Source organism: Augochlora pura, chromosome 2 (genome assembly GCF_028453695.1).
Source record: "Augochlora pura isolate Apur16 chromosome 2, APUR_v2.2.1, whole genome shotgun sequence".
In the NCBI taxonomy this organism is placed as follows: Eukaryota; Metazoa; Arthropoda; class Insecta; order Hymenoptera; family Halictidae; genus Augochlora; species Augochlora pura.
The window spans coordinates 2,356,483-2,372,395 of record NC_135773.1 but is presented as its reverse complement, the minus strand read 5'-3'; the positions used below and the strand labels follow the sequence as shown (position 1 = coordinate 2,372,395).

Sequence of the window (15,913 nt, the reverse complement as noted above, 5' to 3'; positions counted from 1 at the left end):
TTACTACATCACACAGCAATTTTATCGTTGTTTTAAGTGGATGACTTTTCTTCGGGGTATCTTCACACGGTGTGCAGAAACTATTCAAAAGTGAGGTGCTCCATCGGCTTAAAAGTAATAGCGTGCATGTCAGCTTGCGTCCATTGACCGGTTCAAATGGCCAAGTACTAAGTTTTTTGCAGAGCGTGTAGCACAGAACTACTTGAAGAAAATAGGACCATAAATTGTATATCATAAATATGCGTCGAATGGCAGCTATGCTGAATCAATGTCGTATATGCGGGGTATAAAATGTATCCCTTTTTTTCTTAATAAACAGAAAAAAAAGAGATAACAATTAAAAATATGCAAAACGATAATATCCGTATTCTTTTCTGCATTCAAAAAAGAAACAGATCATAAATACTCTTATTGTTTTGGAAATGTTTACTGTTCGAAATAACAGTCCATTTTTTGTTTACGTTACGCGACGCTTTGAAAATTCGAGTGATAAAGAAGCACACTAATTTTGTTCAAAAGCAGGCTATTTGCATTTATCTATGAACTATTTGTGGCCTGTATTGTAACATAAAATGTATGTTTCTTATAACGGGTACAAAAATCCTAATTCTGTTGCTTGAGAGCTTTTCTTTTTTCGTAATAGTTAAAGAAAACAAGCACATCGTTCCTGTACATCTGATTCTCAGCTATGAATTACTGCATATAGATTCGTTTTGAATTGTTAAAACGTCACCGACAGTGTAAATTAATTTTAACCGTAGTTGATGTTATTCCCTGTCTTGAATTGTTACTTGTGAATACGTAATACATAATCAATGCAACATATTGACAGCGAGTGTTCATTAATGAAATGCGTGAAGAACTTTTATAATTTTCATTGTTAAAATTTAGTTACTTTATACGATCCGGACAAATACCGCCTAATGTAAAATGCTTGAAACTATGGTGAAAACAAAAAAAAACGATCGTGCGTGTTGTGTAATTATTCTAACCGTGGAGAGTTATTTAAATGTTTCTGAGGGCTGATTAATTTCATTCGATTTCACAAGTTAAATTCACCCGGTTCCATACTCAGCCAAAGAAATGTTTATCTATATTCGGTAATGATTGCTCGAGGCAATATTCAATTATCGGCGCGGGCACGTCAATAGTGTTTAACAAAGCAAAAAAAAAAAAAGAAGTTGCATAAAACGGAGTCGAAGGGAAAGAAGGCGAGAAACGAAAAGTAATAACAATTGAGAGAGGCAAACAGTGTCCGACGATCTCAGTGTTAGCCTTGTATCACTGTACAATTTGTTATTCAGTGTAAGACGGTTTTTCTGTGCTGTATATACATATATTGATAACTATTATTAACGATTAACAATTACAATGAAGCTATTCGATTACCTATTATTGTATCACGATTATTATTATTATTAAATATCAACTATACAGAAAAAGCAGAAACTATCGGATTGTTTCGTGTCAAATCGATCACCAGGCACATCTGGTGTCAGAAACGTTCGAAGATCAAAAACCTTTTATCTCGCCCCAAAATATTCAAACTAAACATTTCCTTACATTTTTATATCAAAAAAAGTAATCTCTGAATGCCTATAAAAGTTTTCATGGAGACGACAGTTGTTTTACCAAATAATTAATCCACTATTAACTTTGATAATGAAAATCAAATTGTACAAACAAAATCAATATTTGAATTCAGTATGTCAAATCTGATTCCAGATGCGCAAAATGATTGATTCTATGCGAGATGGTCTTATCGCGAGTGATTGTGCATGTAAAAAATAAAGAGAAAAAAGAATATGTTGCGTGTATGGAAAAGGCTGTGCTGCCCAGCTGAAAATAAAAGATTAAAAAAAAAGAAGAAGAAAAGCAATGAAAAATGACAACGGAGAGAAGATTTTGTTGCCAACGTTTAGTGTGTTGCCAAAGTTTTTCCCCCTTAGTGGGTATAAAAACACAGTATAAAGTAATATTCGAGTTCCTTCTTTCTTGTTTGTTTATTTCGTTTTCATTTTGTTTATTTAATTATCGAGATTGGCTCGTTAACGACACTGTTATCCTTTTTGGGGAAATATGGGGTCAGCGGTTGTTTTGTAAAGAACTACTTGCTTGTTCATGCGTTTCTTTTCTCTCTTTAACAGGACTGTACGCACTCGTTTGCTTAAATGTTTGTAACGGTTAGAACGTAGATGAAAAATAAGCATTGTGATATAATACAAACGTAGCGATTATTGTTTTCAATCGATTAAAAGCCGGAACAATGCCTTCGAATATTACTTGCATACTGTTACTAGCCGGTGATGCGTATTCGGACGATAAATCGCTGCGCATATGTACGTTTATAGTTTAATAAAAAGAAAAAAAAAGATGCAAGGGGAGGGGAAAGGGCGAACGACGAAGAGGAGGGGAACAAATGAACATTATTCGTGGAGAAGGAAGCTTCGTCTAACAGTTGTTCTTCGCGGCAAGAGAGTGGACAAGGATCAAAAGCTGAAACCCCGATTTATTCTCAGGATGCGTAAACGCAACGGCCGTCGCTTACTATTTTGTTACTGATAGTACCGAAAACCTCGAATTCATGCAAATCACTATTACGGACCATGGATGTAAAAAGTTATTGCTATGAAGTGTGTGTATAAGAAGAAAAACGTAAAGCAGTGGAGCGATATGATAGTGCGACAAAGGAGTAAGTGAGCGTGAGAGAAAGAAAGCGAGCGAAAGAATGTGTGCGTGCAAGGATGCTGACTTTGATGCTTCTACAAGTGAGAGATTATATTGTCCTCCCGAGTATAATTGTAAAAATGTCGAAAACGAGCGTATAGTATCGCCATTTGGCCTTTATGCTGTTCTATCTGCGATTTCATACAAGCTTCGCGCGTTGCGGTACCGATACGTTCTCTATTTCCTAGGATTATCGTTTCTTTTCTCCCTTTGTTTTTCCTTGGAGGATTCGCATGGGCGTGAACGCGTGAACGTACGCTCGATTTAACGATTAAATAGTGATTCGAACCCGAAAGATTTCTATCGATGTCGACTAGGCATACTAATACGAACACGACGAATATGAAGTGTGAGTTTAATCGTCATCCGCGTTTAGTGCCGCGGCTCCAGTAAATGCGGTGCGTCTGTTTGCCTGCCGTCGCAGAGGCTAGATATGTGAATAATACTATGTAAAAGTTCAGCAGCAGGTGCGTCGAGAATATATTAAAAAAAAAAAAAACAAATACATGTAATAATAACGAGAATCATGAGAAAAGTGAGAAGCCAAACACAGTTTTTTCTATTTCTCGCACATTGTGTTTTACGATCACATTTGTTCGAATGCTTTTTTCGTTAGAACTGACCAGAATTGCCGAGCGGTTCTCTGTCTTTTACGGCTTTCTTTCTTTTTTTTTTTAATTCTGTGCTGCTGAAATGTGACTGATTTATTTTAGACAATTATTAGAACTGAATGTTCTTAGGAGAGGTCCCGAGATGAGGAATGTATTAGAACAGAATCTTCTGAAGAAACTAAATGTTACTCCCTTATGAGCAAACATTTCAAGGAATAAATGTTCGAGAATAGTACTGTTATTGTTAAGAAGTAGTGTCATTTTTTAAAACGAACCGTTTGCTTTTTTTTTCTATCACTTCGATACATTATTCGATTTATTTGTGGTATCTGTTTTGTTTACGTATCGATAAAAAGTATTTCCATATTTCGCCGTTTGTACGTGAATTACACAATCAACAAAAACTAAACAACAAAAAAAGGGAAAAAGAAAGAAAGACAAAGCATCGACAAAATGTGCAGCATTTTTTTCTACATTATTTCTTCAGAAGGGAACCTTTTATATCCTTCGACAATTCAAAAGCGATTTGTTTATTATCTTTACGTACCAAACCTAAGTATTCCATTGGTAACCTTCAATAAATCTTTTATGTATGTATGTGATGTATGTATGCATAAATGCGATGAAGTAGAAAATTTTGTGCAGCATAAATGAAAGAGAGAGAGAGAGAGAAAGCGCGCAATGGATTGAAAGAAGAAAGAAAGGTGTAAATGGTGATGCGAACGCGTCGAAATATACTGCGACCGAAAAGTAACATTTATGATAAGAAGAACGCACGTTGCCATTTGTTGTTACTGGTTATTATTATTTTCTTTTTGTCTTTCAGTTGGTGTTAAACGTGTTTCTCTTTAATAACTTTTTCGTTTCTTTATTCTCTTTAGTTTCTAAGATACATACAATTTGTTTTACGTCTCGCGTACACATGAAACAGACAGACATCGGCATTTTGTTCTTCATGACTTTTTAACTGTAAAACCGAATTAAAAGGCGTTTTGTGATCGATTATCGACATTAAAAGTCTCGTTTTTTCTTTTATTGCTATTGATATTACTTCCACCTATAAGAATGTACATATTACATACGTACATACATATATATATATATATAGAGCAGGACTCAAGTTAAGAGGAAGTCCACACGGATAATGGCGAGTGAAGTCAGTTCTTATTACTTCCTCTGCCAATTCTTCTTGATAAGACTCCTTGTCAACGTGTGACCGTCGATTGATTGCCGAAGGGAACATTGTAAATGCCCAATATGAAACATGCACATATATTTGATAGACAAGACATCGCAAATTGGTACAGTTTTGTTTATCGCAGAAGTATTTTCAATCCTGAAAGACGATCCTTTTCCTGAATATTATAAAACTTATTATCGTCGGCATGTATTTTATATGTGCACTATATAAAAAATACCCGACACCATAAGTACATGAAGATAAGCTATATTATTTTTCAAGGGAATTTCTTCCACTGCCAAATACATGATCGAAAAGGATATTTTCAATGTTACAATAGTATCCTACTTCCTTGGTCTACAAAGTATCGCACTAGAATCTCTAAAATTTTAAAAATTTACTAAAATACGTTTGAGTTTATGATTTAAGATTAGTCAACTTAAACTTCCAAGAAAAGTTTAAGAAATTATTGGCAACTATCTCTTAACAAACTAGCGATAATCAATACGAGATAGTTTAATAAAGAAACTATCTAAAGGCTATCAGTTTCAATATTAGCTAATACGAGATAAGATTCGACACTTTGAAAGTAAATATAAATCATATTCAAGACACCAAGTTTGCTTATCTAGCCCAAAAAATGCAAACAAATAATTGATTTACTCAAGTAATAATAATTTCTTCTCCCTTGCAGTAAAAAGTTTCCATTGCTCGTTACGCTTCGATTTCATCTGATGATGCTAAAGCATATCTCTGTGATAGATATTTTTCATATGATACATACATGACATAACTACGCGATTATGTATTTACTAAATTATTTTGTAGCATATACCAAGATATCCACAGTTCAGTGAAATTTGACATACTGATATACAAGGATCATGAAGAAATGACCCGCAAAATGTTATCTGATATCAACGCACACAAGTACAATAGATTAGGCTCCTATTTTGTACATAGAGTCTTATATTTACATTTTAATGTCATTTGCAAACATCTTTCAAAAAAAGAAATGGATACTAATACTAATACGTTTTAGTTGTCTTTAACAAAGCAGACTGAGTCTTTACATAAGAAAAATCGTAAATAAAACTTGAAGAATTGGTATCGATTAATGGCTGACTAATGGCAGGCTTCATCTTTCTATTGCTTCACATATTTGCAACCACTTTGCCATTTCACACGACCGAGTAAAGGGAAACATCTTAACATGGCTTCTGCGATACCGATACTGTTGGTTATCTGGCCCCGAAAGATCAGAACCTATCTTAGTTAGTACATACAAAGTATTATAACATAAAAGTATTATAACTATAGCTACTACGCCAGCAGAATGAAAGGGAGAACTGCGCTCCATTTTTGTCAAATTTGTCATGGATACGCAGAATTAGGGGAAAAATGATTTTACAAGTCTGCTACGGATGATATAATTAGAAAACTATGTGTTGATTTCAAGATTGATCGACAATTTTAGTCAATCAATCTTTTTCTAGACTATTATAAAAATTAATTTTTTCGAAATTCTATATTAGTAGATTAGAGTCTTGCAATATGTAACATTAAATTATTTTTCAATTGTTTTAGTTGCCAGTCGTTACGTAGAATGAACTGTTGTACTTGGAAACTGTAATTATACCCACAAATTTGTAATCAGTACGCATTTCATTTTGCGTTTAAGATCTTGTATATATATTCTTTCATTTGTTTGAAAAATAGTCTTCATTATTTAACCTTTGTCGAATAATTGTATGGAATTTGAAAATAGTTCTGTTTAAAATGTAAAAAAGAAGGTAATTCGAAAAATATTACCAAAAATTAATAAGTTAAAAAAGGTGTAAAATAAAGCAAATGAGGGGAATCAGACCTTATAAAACAGTAAGTCATTTAATGACTCGATACAATAATGTTTGAAAATGTATTCTCATTCACGAAAAGAAAGTAGGTTTAATTAGAGTAAATCGTATAATTAAATTTTGATAAGAAACAAATTTTATAAAAATGGTAAGTACAAAGCAAGTAATTATTATATTTAAATTCCATATAAAGAATTATAGGATAATCTTTTGTATAAATTATGCAATTCTTGAGAAATTCACTCAAGGAATAATGCAAAGAAATGAACGAAGTTAAGATATTTTATGTTCTACAGAGACAGCACGGGTAAGCAAGTATGGCAAAAAATTAAAATATAGGTACGACCAAGTAAATTATACATTTTATTATGTAATTAAATAGAGTAAAAAATATTGACTTTCCGCAAACATTTTAGTTTATAACAGATAATTCAGAATCGTCGTTTGTTTTACATAAATTAATATTTAATAAAGTAGAATTTAACTTTCCTATGTCCATTAGGAATATGCATGCCTTTTGATTGGACGTTTTTACCATGGAATACATAGTTCTAATTTAGCCTCTGTACATACGCATTTTTGTACTTTTTATCATTTACATATTTCTTATTTTAATTTAAGCAGAATGCGATTTCATATAAATTTGCATACATAATTTCAACGCATTTTTTTTCGTAAATGATAACAGTTCTAACTGAAGCATAGAATATTTTAGTATAGATAGGAATGTCATTTTACGGAGCGGCTTTCAGTAGGCAGGGCACGCAGAAACTTTGTGCAACTATTTCTCAAGTGAATACCGTACATGATTATCAGTTATCAATGATTTTGTGGAGAAGTCGGCATCTTTACTAAATTCCTTCGCGAATCGTTATATACTCTGGGTGCTCGTATCTAGTTTTTGTATTAAATTAACAATGAAGCCGAAAGCAGATTTGACAACCCAGTCAGCATGGATAAAATTGCAAGAATATTTCGATAGTAATCAATCGAAGATTAAAATACACGATCTCTTCCAACAAGATCCTAAACGCTTTGAAAAGTTTAGGTAAGTTTTCGTCAGTCCTTGCCGGATGACCTTGATTTGACCTTCAGAAAGTTATTCTTTGATAACTAATTATTTGTCTTTTTTCCATAAAATGTTGCACAACTAGTGTCGTATTTGATACAAATTCTTTTCTTTTTTCCAATTTTCATAATCTTGAACAATTAACATATTAATATTTAAATTATAAATTAGTTTAGAAATTCCTACTCCAAATGATGGACCAATTTTACTTGATTACTCCAAGAACCGTATCACTGAAGAAGCATTTAAACTATTGTTGGATCTGGTATGTAATTTTTTATCACATAAATGTTAAAATAATAAAGAAATTAATCTAAATAATTTTTAGATACGAGAACGTGAAGTGGAAAGTGCCAGAGATGCTATGTTTAAAGGAGAAAAGATCAATTTTACTGAGAATAGAGCTGTTTTGCATGTTGCATTACGTAACAGATCAAATAAACCAATATTAGTTGATGATAAAGATGTAATGCCAGACGTAAATTCTGTTTTGCAACATATGAAACAATTTACTGATGAGGTAATTTATCAATCATAAATACATATTGTAGTAGTTCTTAACAATGAAATAATTGTCGTAATCGATTGTGTAGGTCCTTTCAAAAAAATGGAAAGGCTTCACTGGTAAACCAATAGAAGATGTTGTTAATATTGGTATAGGTGGTTCAGATTTGGTGAGTAAATATATATAACATTATTAAAATAGAAGTATTTTTTTAATTTTATTTATTGGCTTTAATGTATGTATGTAGGGTCCTTTGATGGTCACAGAAGCACTGAAACCATTTCATATTGGACCAAGAGTACATTTTGTTAGCAATATTGATGGAACTCATATAGCTGAAACTCTTAAAAAACTGAATCCTGAGACAACTCTCTTCATAATAGCATCAAAAACATTTACTACTCAAGAAACAATTACAAACGCTACTTCTGCTAAGATATGGCTTTTAGAGGCCTTAAAAGATGTAAGTAGGAAAAAGAAATAGTAACTTGCAATTGTTATGACACTAAATCCAATTATCGTTTGTTCTAAATTTTTTAGAATGCTGCAGTAGCATGTCATTTTGTAGCATTATCTACTAATAACCAAAAGGTCAAAGAATTTGGTATCGATGAGAAAAATATGTTTGGATTTTGGGATTGGGTTGGTGGCCGTTATTCTTTGTGGTCGGCCATTGGTTTATCAATTTGTTTATCCATTGGCTTCGAAAATTTTGAAAAATTGCTCAGTGGAGCACACTTTATGGATCAACATTTTTGCAGTGCACCATTAGAAAAGAATGTAAGAGCTATTTACTTGTTACTTTACAATTGAAGTAAATATATTTAGTACAAAAAGTTACAAAATAAATTTTTGTATAGGCACCAGTTATATTAGCTTTACTTGGTATTTGGTACCACAACTTCTACAAAGTTGAAACACATGCACTGTTGCCATATGACCAGTACTTACATAGGTTTGCTGCTTATTTTCAACAAGGAGATATGGAGAGTAATGGAAAATATGTTACCAGTTCAGGAAAAGTTGTAAATTATAATACTGGTAGGTGTTTCGTATTTGAAATATATCATTAGATCATGTGTTATGTTATTATTACTGTATTTAAATTTCTTATCTATTAAAATCTAAAAATTTGAATACTTTAGGCCCGATTGTGTGGGGAGAACCTGGTACGAACGGACAACATGCCTTTTACCAATTATTACATCAAGGTACACGAATCGTACCAGCTGATTTTATAATTCCAGTACAATCACACAATATGGTATAACTAAAATTAATGATCATATTTTATACATTTCCTGCAATAAAGAAATCATGAACTAAATAGATAATTTTAGGTACAAGGAACAAAACACCATAAAATACTTCTTGCTAACTTCCTTGCACAAACTGAGGCATTAATGAAAGGTAAAACTGAGAGTGAAGCAAAAACTGAATTAGAAAAAGCAGGAATGAGTCCCGAACAAGTAAATTTGATATTGCCACATAAGATGTTTGAAGGAAACAGACCAACTAACAGCATTCTTGTGCAGAAAGTGACGCCTTTTACTCTTGGAGCTTTAATTGGTAATTGCAATATACCTATATGAACATACATATCAATACAAACTAAATATTATTCGAGATTTCCATGTAATATAATTTACGTGTGTTCTTTAATTGTAATATAAAAATTCTATTTTTCAAGCAATGTATGAACACAAGATCTTTGTACAAGGCATTGTATGGAATATCAATTCATTTGACCAATGGGGGTAGGTAACAATTTTATTTTTAATACATGACTGTCTACATCAATTTATATTAGAGTATTATTGGTAAACGTAATTGCAATACTAATTACAAAGATTAAACATTAGACTATAAAACAAAACAGAAAATTTTTATGTCGATACTACATATTGTTTGTCGATCATTACATATTTATGAATTCTTTTAACAGCGTCGAATTGGGAAAACAGTTGGCAAAGGCAATAGAACCGGAATTGGAAACTAAGGAGGCAATTACAAGTCATGATGCATCAACAAATGGATTGATCGGATTTATTAAGAGAAATCAATAAACAAAAATTTATATTGTATCAAGCTACGTTAGAATACATATTAGTGTTCATTGTTTAGCTCAAAAATGAATTTTAATATATAATTTCTTCGCACATACACAGAAAAGACCTCAAGTTTTTCAGAAGTATATTTGTTACAATACTAAATGTTATTTGATGTTTATTTTTACAAACAATGTATAGCATTAAATATATGAACTTTAATTATATACATAAAATTGTAAAGTATGCATTAAAATTGTAAATTATTAAAGTATAGATAATATATACAAAAATTGTGCAGTGGAATTGTAGCATATCATTTTTATATTTCTTATTATTTTATAAATGTTTAATAAATAATACGAGTACGTAATATTTTTTAACATGTTATTACCATATTCATCACCACTCTTAATAATTTTCTTTTAGTTATTTACCATTTTAAATCAGCATTTTTCAAATCTCGCAATAAATTAAATACTAAGCGTGTCGTAAATTGAGATTGTTATGTATTTATTAATATCGTGAATTATAAGCTGTACTGAAATACAATAGATACTGAAAAAACATTAGGTAATAATTTATTACATTTTATGGAAACATATATGAATACACATATACATACATGTTATGTATGTATAGATATACGTATAAAAGATATACGGAAAAAGAGAGATATTCCAATTTTCAATTGACTATCGCCCATTTTCCATTCCAAAAGACAGGAAATGTCGTTACTACTAATTGTGTAAAAACGTGTATTTTTTCACTTTGTAATAATGGATTTTCTTATGAAAAAATACGCTTATTTTGAAGAAAATATATTGTTAAATTTGCACAAAAATGGCATTAGACATCGGTAAGTAGATTCGAAAATATTTAAACATAAAGAATGATATTATTTCTAACCTCGAAATTTAATAAAAAAGCTATTATTTAACGAAATTGCATGGAATATTGGTTAAACGGTCATTAATGACTCTTATAGAAAGTTCTAAATTATGAAAAACAAAAATTTATTTTTTATCTACTAGTATCTGTATCAACTACATCTTTTTATGTAGTGTATGTAACAATGATATATTCATAATCTTATCTATTATTTTGAGAAATGATTGTTTTGAATTTTTAATTTAAATATATTATTTTTAGTTAAAATATATTATTAATACTCTACATAATATTTTAAGTTCAAAAATATTTATATAGCAATGATATGTAATAATATTTGAATTATTTTTAGGCCAAATGCTAACATTGGATTATGGCTTGGTGTGTTAGTAGGTTTAAGTGCAATTTTAAATCTATTAAAAGAGGATACCAGTTATTCTGAAATTTGCCTTATTGTGGGTCTTACGGGTGTTGGACTTGTTATGAGTTCAATATGTTTGTATGCACGATTGACAACAAAAGAAGTTATAGTCAAAGATTTCCAAGTTATATACTTTTTGCCAGCTATTGTGACATCTATGTTATATCTCCTTGTAGCAAATAAAGGTATGACAATTCACATATTATTCAGTAACATTTTGTGATATACTTAAACAAAAATAAAAATTTAAGATCTACCATTTTAATATATTAAATTTAGAACATTATACATTGTTTAAATTTAATTTATATTTAATAAATAAGAACAGGATTACTATGGAGTGTCACATGGGGCTTAAGTGTAGGAAGTTTGGGTACTTGGAGTATTATTCAATTGATGTCTACTTTGCCTAATTGTTTCACACTTGGAGAAGCAACAGCAGTAGTACACGGCTGTATTTTATTCATAATGTCTGTAGTAACAAATTTGCCATTACGATATCATTTGCCACCTATACACGATGATGATATTGCTACAGTTCTATTACAGGTACCTAAACAGACTATAATTCTGTTTCGAACAAATTATTTTTAAATATTGATTAATCTCATGTCCTTTCAGGTTGCAATATTATATATACTCACAGTTTGCTTATTGTGTGGATATTTCCCAATATTTCGTGAAACCAAATACTTTTACATAATGTTGGTTGCTCTCCTACTATTAATTTTTTTACCTATAATGCACGGCATATTAGACCAAAATCCACTAACATGGACGTTTTCTTATATGTTTGGTACAAAACGTAAAGTATGTTCCATTCATTATTAATTTTGTACATAATATTATATAAACACGTACTAATTTTTAATAAAATGTTGCAGATTATTCTATTTGGATATTGGGCTATTTGTTTATTATTAGCCATAATTGCAGTTGTGTATCAAATATTATGGAATTCTCAGGCAACAACTTCTGTTAGGAAAATTTTTCACATACTAGCTGTACTCGTGTACATACCAGGTCTGATATATGAACAAACATTACTGTATTTTGCTAGTGGTGTAATAATGGGATTATTTATATTTCTTGAGGTATGTTGGCTTTGAGTTTTTTTTAAACGTTATTTAGGAAAAGTTTATAGTTTATGGAGGTTTATGAATATGTGTTTATTTATTGTATTTTTATTTCCAGCTAACAAGATATTTAAGGATATCACCTCTTGGAGAGATACTAGAACAAGGATTTTCAGTATATGCTGATGAAAAAGATAATTTGATTTCTTTGACAGCATTATATTTACATTCTGGTCTATCTTTTCCACTTTGGATGCCCAGCAACAACGTTCCATTAGTGGCACTATTTAGTGGTGGTTTGACAGTAGGAGTAGGTGATACTGCTGCCAGTATTGTGGGTAGCAAGTGGGGTTCTCATAAATGGCGTCGTTCAAATAAATCCATTGAAGGAACACTTGCTTGTATATTCAGTCAAGTGATATTAATATTCATCTTAACGTTTATGGGTACGTATTAATGCATATACATTACAAATAATAATATTAACAAAGAGATTCTACAACATTGCTTCAAGAACATTTTTCTTCTATAGTAAACAATAAAATCATTCAGTTGTGTTTATTACTCAAATTATTATCATTTACAAATACATTAATCCCTTGCCGTACCATCTTCTATATAATTACAATATTTAAAACTTTTTCGATTGCAATAATTTCTTAGGAAAAAAAGGAAAGTTTATATTTATTATATGTTTACATCTACTTGAGTATTTAAATATTGATGGCGACAGAATAGATTTTAATTCCAACTTAAAGGAAATGTTCATGCCTAATAACTTATTACGAGAAATCTCTCCAGAATCTGACTCATTAAAGTACGGCATGAGATTAAAAATGAGAAGAAATAGTAGACTTATTATGTAGAATACATAGCATTGAAATTTCAAACAAAAGATTGTTGGATCTCCTTGTAAAGCTAATTTAATTATACTTAATAAATTTAATTATACTAATTTAATACTACATAGAATAATAATTATATCATTAGTTATAATTAATTGTATGAGAAATAGATAAAATATTAATCTATACTTTTTTAAATAGGTTACATAGATAGCTACTGGTTACTTCTGAAAGTACTATCATTAAGCATTGCTGTGTCTTTCGTTGAAGCACAAACGAATCAAGTGGATAATTTAGCATTACCTTTGCTAATGTACGTATGCTTAATAATAATTTAGGCAACGAGAACAAATACTGAGGCGAGCAATAATTATAATAATTATCCTGAAAATAAGTAAAAGTGGAATTTTTAGACCTTCTGACTACGATGTTTATTACGGTACGTCATATCAGAAGTGCGTACGTATAACTTATGAATGTACATTCAATGTATACACCTTATTTTACTAGTCTTTATTCAGATGTGTACAGAAAACAATTATGCATTTACGACGTGTTATATTTTGAATATTCAAATAATATTTCGCATCAACACGGTGCATCGTGAACAGAAGGCCTTACTGTTAAACACAAAGTTGGACCAACAACATAGTATTTAATTACTCAGAACTATTTTTTTTTCTATGATTGAGAAATTTGTATATTTTTTAAGTTTCGTATGAAACATATTTTCAAATAATGAATAGTTCTGGAGATAATCGCACATGGTGATTAAAATGGGACACTACATATATATATACAGCTTTCTTAAAATCATTTTATCATACTAGCTTGTTTCATTATGCGTAACTTAGAAATTACTAAAGTATTACTAAAAATTTTGGTCGTTAAATTTCTAAATTGAATTGTTATGTAAGTTGTACAAAGAGATTAATGAATGCAACTTTTAAGCGCAAAATTATCTATAGACGTTTATGTAAAAATCATGTAATAGTAGCATTTTTCTCTATTTTGAAATATTCTACTCTACACTCTATTGCAGTTTATCGATTTACCGTTATTGTAATATAAGATATTTGGGAAACGTATCAATTTTTTTTTTAATTGATAACCATTACATTTTATACTCTGACAATCTCACTTTTTTCAGTTATAGTGAACATAAAGAAATTTACATTACTCTTTTATATTTAAAGCAGTATCGATATAACAATGATTACTGTTATGAAAGTTATTAACTTGTGTTTATGTAAAAGTGTTTATATTTGTATATAAATACTGAACTAAATGTATTTGTATGTATGTACTGCTGATGGAGAAGACACAATGCTGTAATAAAATCAATTAAGAGTTGAGGTACTTATATTGAAACAAAGAAATAACGTAGTAATTATCTGAACAGACTATGGGGACTGTTTTAATTTTATTACTGTTCAATAATTATTTTTTTTTAAATTCAAAATTAACTTCTTAGCAATGTTGATAATTTTATTCATATAATTTTGTAATGTGATAATAATGATGACACAATTAAAAATATGGCTTAAACACAAGTAAAAGAAATATAAACTTCTCACGCAAGATTGTTTTTTGAGAAAATCGCTTTTGAATATTGGACTAATATTCGTACTTTTATATATACGACAAATGGAAAGGATAAATGACAATGCATTCATGAATATCTATACAATAGTCAATTTGATTTCTTTGAACATGTTGCCTTGTACAAAGTATTGATTGTATATTTTCACTTCATTATTGTGTGAGAAGTCTCTCTATGTTAGACTGTATTACTACTATAGCAATACTCTGTATAATTGGGAACATATACAATGGGCGTATACTTTACTCATTCCTGTCGACAAATCTTTTGTATTTAAAATGTGTGTTATTGTTATTAATAAAATATTTTTATAATTTGACATATGAGCTGTAATTTTTGCCATGACATGTCTAACAGTGAGTATTAATCGGAAGATACTACTTATAACTTAGAGTAGATTTAGAACACATTTGAGTCAGATTTAGAGGAGATTAAAAGTATTTTTTGGATAGTTGAAGGCAATTTCAGAACAATTTTAGAGCAGATTTAGAACCGTCTTAAGGTATATTTAGGTTAGTTTTATCCTACATAAAATTAGTTGCCGGTTATTAGTTGCAGTTAACTGGGTCTTAGTTTGTTCAACTTGTCGTAATATTGCTTACAAATATATACACTCGAAACATATCTCATTATGCTTTGGATGTTGTTCGCAAATTCTCTGTCAAGTGTTATTGAGAATCTACGAGACGAAAAGTACAAGTCGAATATCGCGCCGCGTGTTTTAGGCGGAGCGTTAATCATGGATGCGCGAAAACAATAAGACTCTGCAAGCACAATAAAGTAGGACAAGCTCCCACTATTTTATTTTTTGATCCAATCTGTACTGGATCCTGTCTCAACAGTGATTTAGAGCATAGAAAGTTTCTATATCGATACTTGCTACAGCTAAAGCTGTAGCTTGAAGATGTCATAAATATTTATTATATTTATACTGTACATGGTTTTGCTAATGTCATTTTATCTTACTTATTCACTATTTCCACTCATTGTTATGGACTATAAGAGCAGCTCTGTTCTGCTATAAATCATCAGCCAATCAAAGCAATTATTGCAACTCTCAAATTCAAGCACTTTTTTGGAT

The 15,913-nt window shown here is 30.5% G+C and overlaps 2 protein-coding genes across 2 annotated transcripts; both read left to right on the top strand.

Moving 5' to 3' along the window:
- Positions 1-7,135: 7,135 nt before the first annotated feature.
- On the top strand, positions 7,136-10,302 carry Pgi (glucose-6-phosphate isomerase). The gene is made up of 11 exons (XM_078196299.1): positions 7,136-7,422; positions 7,615-7,708; positions 7,772-7,963; positions 8,037-8,117; positions 8,196-8,411; positions 8,489-8,728; positions 8,809-8,989; positions 9,094-9,212; positions 9,289-9,517; positions 9,639-9,705; positions 9,894-10,302. Exons 1-11 carry the CDS (start codon positions 7,292-7,294, stop codon positions 10,012-10,014), a joined length of 1,671 nt encoding a protein of 556 aa, XP_078052425.1. The 5' UTR covers positions 7,136-7,291; the 3' UTR covers positions 10,015-10,302.
- Positions 10,303-10,676: 374 nt separating this feature from the next.
- Dolk (Dolichol kinase) lies at positions 10,677-15,151 on the top strand. The gene is made up of 7 exons (XM_078196176.1): positions 10,677-10,855; positions 11,240-11,493; positions 11,637-11,857; positions 11,930-12,118; positions 12,193-12,402; positions 12,503-12,830; positions 13,431-15,151. Exons 1-7 carry the CDS (start codon positions 10,776-10,778, stop codon positions 13,565-13,567), a joined length of 1,419 nt encoding a protein of 472 aa, XP_078052302.1. The 5' UTR covers positions 10,677-10,775; the 3' UTR covers positions 13,568-15,151.
- The last annotated feature ends 762 nt before the right edge of the window (positions 15,152-15,913 follow it).

Bases quoted from the DNA above. Each gene is read 5' to 3' on its own strand.
- Pgi (XM_078196299.1), top strand. From the start codon at position 7,292: ATGAAGCCGAAAGCAGATTTGACAACCCAGTCAGCATGGATAAAATTG. The intron at 7,964-8,036 runs GTAATTTATCAA...TCGATTGTGTAG, and splicing joins TGAAACAATTTACTGATGAG to GTCCTTTCAAAAAAATGGAA. The intron at 8,729-8,808 runs GTAAGAGCTATT...ATTTTTGTATAG, and splicing joins GTGCACCATTAGAAAAGAAT to GCACCAGTTATATTAGCTTT.
- Dolk (XM_078196176.1), top strand. From the start codon at position 10,776: ATGGATTTTCTTATGAAAAAATACGCTTATTTTGAAGAAAATATATTG. The intron at 11,494-11,636 runs GTATGACAATTC...AAATAAGAACAG, and splicing joins TCTCCTTGTAGCAAATAAAG to GATTACTATGGAGTGTCACA. The intron at 12,403-12,502 runs GTATGTTGGCTT...TTTTATTTCCAG, and splicing joins GATTATTTATATTTCTTGAG to CTAACAAGATATTTAAGGAT.